At 60.1% G+C, this 6,000-nt stretch overlaps 1 protein-coding gene across 1 annotated transcript; it reads left to right on the forward strand.

Annotated features, from left to right (window-relative positions):
* Positions 1-1,193: 1,193 nt before the first annotated feature.
* Positions 1,194-5,794, forward strand: LOC119623675 (uncharacterized). The gene is made up of 4 exons (XM_073014225.1): positions 1,194-1,229; positions 2,947-3,757; positions 4,510-4,733; positions 4,909-5,794. The coding sequence occupies exons 1-4, from the start codon at positions 1,194-1,196 to the stop codon at positions 5,005-5,007; spliced, it is 1,170 nt and encodes a 389-aa protein (XP_072870326.1). The 3' UTR covers positions 5,008-5,794.
* Positions 5,795-6,000: the final 206 nt, after the last annotated feature.

The following is a 6,000-nucleotide window of genomic DNA, read 5'->3' on the forward strand; positions in this document are numbered from 1 at the left end:
AGCCTGCTTTAAGCCTCAGACTTTTGAGACCGTTGAGGGCTGTGCGCACAAGAGCAAGGCTGCACCCGAAAGCTCTGCTCCTGCCGGACGTCATGGACAGACCACACGGCTCAGCCACATGGACCCTTCCAGGACTTCACGAGAGGGACCTCCGTGGTACATGCAATGATGTGCACTTCGTTCAGCCTCGAACAGACCACGCCCTCGTTACAGGGTCGGTGGTCCACCTCCTGCCATCAGCCCCCCGCCTCACCGAGGGTCTGTGTCTGCATCTGAAATAACTTTGCTGTTTTACCTGGGTACCAAAATGCGGCATCGCGATGTTTAAAGGTCTTTAAATATCAACACTCCGGGTGCAGTCCTTGTCACTTTAATGCGGTCACTCGATGCAGGCCTCACTCACAACTCTGAGGTAGCTCATACCTTCCCTACCTAACCAAGGAAGAAACGAAGGCGTGGAAGGTGCAGCTCATAAGGAGCAGATTAGGATTCAAACCAGTGAACTTCGTCACATGCTGACCTACCTCTCAGGCTGAGATAACGTTGAAAATTAACCAGGTAGAACAGCGTTCCATAAATTAGCTGGAAATGGTCCTTGTGGATGGGCCTGTGGTTACTCCCTGAAGAACAAGACCATTAGCCCAAAAATCCACCTGTGTCACACTCAAATGTTTACATATACAATTATTTTAAAAATAACCCAATCAAGCATGTTCACAGCCATTTAGAGCCATATAGATTGTCTGCTTCACTGACAATCAACCCAAGACCTCTGTCGGCAAAGGGCACGGTGCCAGGTCCAGAGAAGGCGGGACAGAGACACAAGCAGACACAAGCAGGAACCTCTCCATTCCTGGGAGCCTCGCTCTGATCGGTCCGTGAGGACACGGTACAGACCGCGGGGCACAGGCAGACGGCAGGCCAGGAGAAGGGGCTGCATTGCCGGGAGGCAGTGCTTTGAGCTCTAATGGATGGAACACTGCTAACCAGTGAAGGTGGAGAGAGGGCACCCGTCTGAGAGCATGTAGAGGCAGCAAAGCACAGCCAGCCTCGGGGAACCAGAAGCCACAGGGACATCAGGTTGGGTGCTGCTGTCTGCCGGCCACCAGCTGGGGGACTGTACTGGGCCTGGAGGGACATCCCTGACACTCCCCACCAGATGCCAGGGGCACCCCCAGCCCCAGGTGAGAACCATGGATCCCATGGCGAATGAGGCCAGCCTGTGGGAAGTGGGGCTGGGACAGCTCTGTACAGCTTAATAGGAAAGTTGGGTTCTATTTTGTGGGGTTTTGGTCACGTTGATGGCTAGTCAGGGCTGTCCGTCAGGAAGTGATTTGAGGACAGACTAGAGAAGGGGCTGCCAAGACCAGCGGAGCATTCGCTGTCTGGGTCCAAGGAAAAGGAAATAAAGGCTGGCGATGTGACAGTGGGGGGGAGCACAGAGCAAAGGAACTGGTGGAGACACAGGGGTGGCCCCACACAGGGCTTTGAGCAGCTACCCGGGGGTCGTCCTATTAATTCTCCTCATGGCCCCAAGAGGCGGCTGTGAAGATCCATCTCCTGAGGACAGAACTGCTCCAGAGCCACACAGCGAGGATCCACAGAACCAAGATCCGGGCCAGCTCCAAAGCGGGTGAACTTGTCCCCTCAGCCATGGTCCTAAGACACGGATCAGAGCCCCCTGGACACACAGACACAGGAACTGCAGGAAGGGGAAACGGATGCCCTGAACCAGTGGCGGGACCCAGGGTTTCAGCCCTCCAGGGCCACTGGGACCAGTCACTGCACAGGTGGACACACGATGCTTTAACCCGCGCTGGGGGAAGGAGCCCACACTCTCAGGGTGGAGACCGCAGCTTGATCGGGCCGGCCTCCCTGCTGGGCACAGCCTGAGCTGCCCCAACCTGTACCGAGGTGCCCCAACGTTGGGGTGCTCAGAGCCACTCAGCTGAGATCGTGGTGCTTTCTGTAACCACCCTCGTTTCTTTATGGTATAGATCTGGACTCCATCATTTGCAATGTGTGGGGTTCTAGGAAAAGGCTGGCCAGCCAGGGAAGTGTCCTGGGCTCTGTCCCAGTGATGACGAACTTGGCTGCCCACAAGGGCAGCCTGTTCACCACAGTGACCCCCGGGGACCACGCCTGCACCCACCTTGCTGAAGATAATTCACTTCTCATCCGTGAAAGAATAAAGCTAGACTAACTCAATTTCACACTCACTTCCAACTTTAACAACTTGTGTTAGGAAATCAAAGACAAGGACTCTGACCATGTCACAAACCCAGGAAGCAAAACCCGAGACTAACGGAATGATGCCACCTTCGCAGTTCCGAGCTCTACTAGTTGTTTTTCTTTTCTGGTCTGTTTTTCTCTTTTGGTTTAAATTGTCTCTGTTTCTCCCTCTCTGTGTCTCTCTCCTGGTTGCTCTGTCTCTCTGTGTCTCTTTTTAAGACTCTGTGTGTCTCTGTTTCTCTCTTCCCCTCATCTTTCTCTATCTTTCTATGTCTCTCTGTGTCTCTGCTTCTCTGACTTTTTCTGTCTCTCTCTCTGTCTCTCTCACTCTCCCTCTCTTTCCCTCTCTCTCTCTGTGTGTTTGTTTGTGTGTGTGTGTGTGTGTGTGTGTGTGTCTCACTCTCTTGGTTTCTCACTCTCACTCTCCATCTCGCAGCTCTCTTTGGTTTCACTATGCAAGCTGACTCTCCCCACCTTATAATACAGTGGGATTAGCAGGAACCGAGTGGACGCCACAGCCCCCGTGGGCCCGGGAAATCGCAGCTTCGTCATAGCTAAGCCCGCCGCGCTCAGTTTTTCCCACCACCTGGAGGATCTACTCTCCGTTCGTCCTTCCCGACCTCAGACTACAGAGAATACCTGGGGGCGAAGGTCGAGGAAGCCGCGCCCGGAGGCTCCCAGCGCAGCCCCAGGAGGAATCCTGCCGGCAACTAGAAGCTGTGCGCGCAGCGGGGCTCTGCGCCAACAACCGCCGGAGCGGCCGGGCCTGCTGCGAACTTCCGCATCCAGGTGGGGTCTCCACGCCCCAATTCCACCCCGCCCCGCCATCGGCGCTCCCCGCAAGTGCAGGGCTTCCCCCCGCCCAGACGTTCGCGCCCACTCAAGGTCTCCCTCACCCGGCCCGGGAGATGCTCCCCGCGTTCTATCCCGCCCCACCCTGGCGCGCCCCCCAAACGATGTGACCCCCGCCCCCCTGTGGTCTCCCCTCCCCCGGACGCTTCCCCTGCCCCCACCTGTGGCACTCCGGGCATCTCTGAAGTCCCCAACCAGAGCCTTCCAGCCCACCCGCGAGTCTCGAGCACCAGAGACGCGGCCCCACCCGCAGGGACCCCGCCTACCTGTGGCGCTATCCCCACGTCTGCGGCCCACCTCACCGCTAGCACGGCCCCCACCTACGACGACCCCGGCGTAGGTGCTCCTGCCCACTCCCGCACCCCGCCCGCACCTGCCCCTTTCCCTGCACCTAGCCACGCCCCCGCTCCCGCAGCCCCTCCCGTGCGCTCGGGCCCCGCCCGTCACCGCCCATTGGCCCTGGGGCGGGGCGGGGCAGCAGTTCCGACTCCCGCGGGCGCGGGCAGGGTCCACATTGCCTACTGCGCACCGGGACTAGCGGCTCCTCTCGACCTCCTCGCCATGGACACTGACGACTCCCAGGCCCCTAAGGGCTCCTTGCGGAAGTTCCTGGAGCACCTCTCCGGGGCCGGCAAGGCAGTCGGCGTGCTGACCAGAGGCGAGGATGCTCAAGGTGCGCACCTCCCTCCCGGCGGCGAGGGAGGGGCGGACGGAGCCGAGGAGAACAAGGCGAAGGGGATTTGGGGGATGGGGCAGAAGAGGGGGGAAGCGACGGGAGGACGCGGGGAAAGGTGGAGGAGCGATGGGAAGAACCAGGGAGAAGAGCGGGGAAGCGATGGGGAGAACTGGGGAGAAGCCCGTGCCCGGCAGCGGCAGGGGTACCTGCGGGGCGGCATGAGCCAGCAAGGCAGCCCCCGGGTCCTTGCCGGGTGGGGCGGAGGAGGAAGGGACATGGCGGTAGGAACCTCCATCCGGAAGATAGTGAGCTTTCCACCCCCTCCGGTTTATGTTTTAAATTGAGCCTGACAGAGGGGGTCGCCTGGAGGACCCTCGGGAGTCGTTCTGCCTCTGAGCTGTAGGACCCGGCCGGGCTTCCCCTCCGAAGCGTGGGTACAGCGCGATCACTTCCTAAGTGGCCCCCCGCCCTTCAACTCCGCCCCACGCCGCCCCCCAGCATGTCGAGGAAGAAATGGCCGGGTCCCCGCGCGCCTCCTGTCGCCTCGTGCCCCGCGCGGCGTGGGCGGGGTCCTGGCTGCTGCAATGCGGGACGCGGAGGGAGTGCTCTGGGTTCCCGCCTGGCGTCTCCGAGGCGGTCCGGCAGCCCCTCGCGTTTCCGCTGGGAGATTTTAAAAATGGGTTTCCTGCGCTCGCATGTGCTGTTGCCTTTCGGCTCGTGAGAAAACCGAAAACTAAAATGGGTCCCAGGCCCTCCCCGCAGACCTCCGCGGACGAGAAGGACCAGGAAGCGGGGACTCCGGGACGTCAGCGGCGCCGCGGCGCGGGTTCTGGGTTTCCCCTGCCCTGCAATGTGGAAGCGGCTCTCCAGGAGGGACCCGAGTCTGGGTCCACGACGCGGGCGCGCCAGGAGGACATTTAACATTGAAGAGCCGGAGGTGGTGGAGACTGCGCGCCCCAGGCCCCGGGTGCACGTGAGGGCGCCGGTGACCGGACGGTGGAGCGCCCCAGGCCGCGCAGCCCCTGGCGGGTAGATCGGCGCTTCCCAGGCGAACGCCACCTGGGAGCCTTAGTGATAGCGCGGGCTGGAGACGCGACGCGCCCGGGGCTGGGTTTTGATTTTTATTTTCCCGGTTCCTCCTGCCGCAGATGCGTGGAAAGGCGCGGATGGCGGATTTCCTCCCGTTTCGGGACCGCGCACTGCACAAGGATGGAGCGGGAATGGGCCCCCGCCCTCGGTCCCGGTGACCTTCCCTTCGCCCTTGAGCGCTCGGGGCGGCACGGGTGCTGCATGTTGGGGCGCTGTCAGCGCCGCCCCGCCCGCCGCGAGCGCCTACGTGATGCTCGGCCCGTCGTCTCCATGCGCCCTGGCCCTGACATCCGTACGCCGCGCGCTCCCCGAGCCAGCAGCGCAGCCTCCCTAGGCCCAGCGCCCCCCTCCCCGCGGGACACCCCGGTGGCAGCGCCAGGCCCCGCCCGGCAGCCCGCCCCCCAGCGCCCGGGGAAGTGCTCTGGCGTTAGCGTTCTAGTTAAAGGACCCCAGCATCAGCGTTCCTCCTGCAGGGTTGGGTTCTCAGAGAAAGAAAAGGTGATGCAGCAGAGGATGGGATTGGAGAAATTAGGAGAGTGAAGTGGAAGTAGCCTAGCCAGCGTGACTTAAACCGGCCGGGAGATGTGCGAGTACGAATGGAGCCGCCTTGGGGTCCTAATAGGACCCAGAGTGGCTTCTCAGTCAAAGGCCTTCAGAAGCAGAGGGAGCACCTGCAGTGACCTTACCTGGGCCGCGAAAGACAAGAAACCTTCGGCACGGGAAGAGGAACTGACCTCTGGAAGCCACCAGGGCAGGTGGAAGGTCAGGGTTTCAAGGTGATTTTGGAATTTAAGTGCTGTGGGTCCTGCACAGTGGCTCATGCTTGTCATGCGAGTGCTTTCGGAGGCTGAGGCAGGAGGGTCACTTGAGCCCAGGAGTTCCAGAGCAGCCTGGACCACATAATGAGACTCTGTGTCTACAAAAAATAAAAAAGAAAGAAAAACACATTAAGATGCTGTATGTATTGGAAAGTATTTATGGGTCATTCTTTTGAGCTCCATGTCCAAAAGCTTGCTAAAATGCTTGGGAGTTTGTGTACAGGTACGTGAAATTAGGATACATTGGCAGAATCTCCGTGTTCTCTGTTGCCCTGGTTTTGCCACCTGGGAGGAGTTACACATATTGGAGGTTAGTAAGTCCACGCCTCTTCT

Source organism: Chlorocebus sabaeus, unplaced genomic scaffold, assembly GCF_047675955.1.
Source record: "Chlorocebus sabaeus isolate Y175 unplaced genomic scaffold, mChlSab1.0.hap1 unalloc_scaffold_477, whole genome shotgun sequence".
NCBI lineage: Eukaryota > Metazoa > Chordata > Mammalia > Primates > Cercopithecidae > Chlorocebus > Chlorocebus sabaeus.

Coding starts and splice junctions, on each gene's coding strand:
- LOC119623675 (XM_073014225.1), top strand. CDS start 1,194: ATGGATCCCATGGCGAATGAGGCCAGCCTGTGGGAA. Junction 1,230..2,946: donor ATGAGGCCAGCCTGTGGGAA/GTGGGGCTGGGA, acceptor GCCGGCAACTAG/AAGCTGTGCGCGCAGCGGGG. Junction 4,734..4,908: donor GCCCCAGGCCCCGGGTGCAC/GTGAGGGCGCCG, acceptor CTCCTGCCGCAG/ATGCGTGGAAAGGCGCGGAT.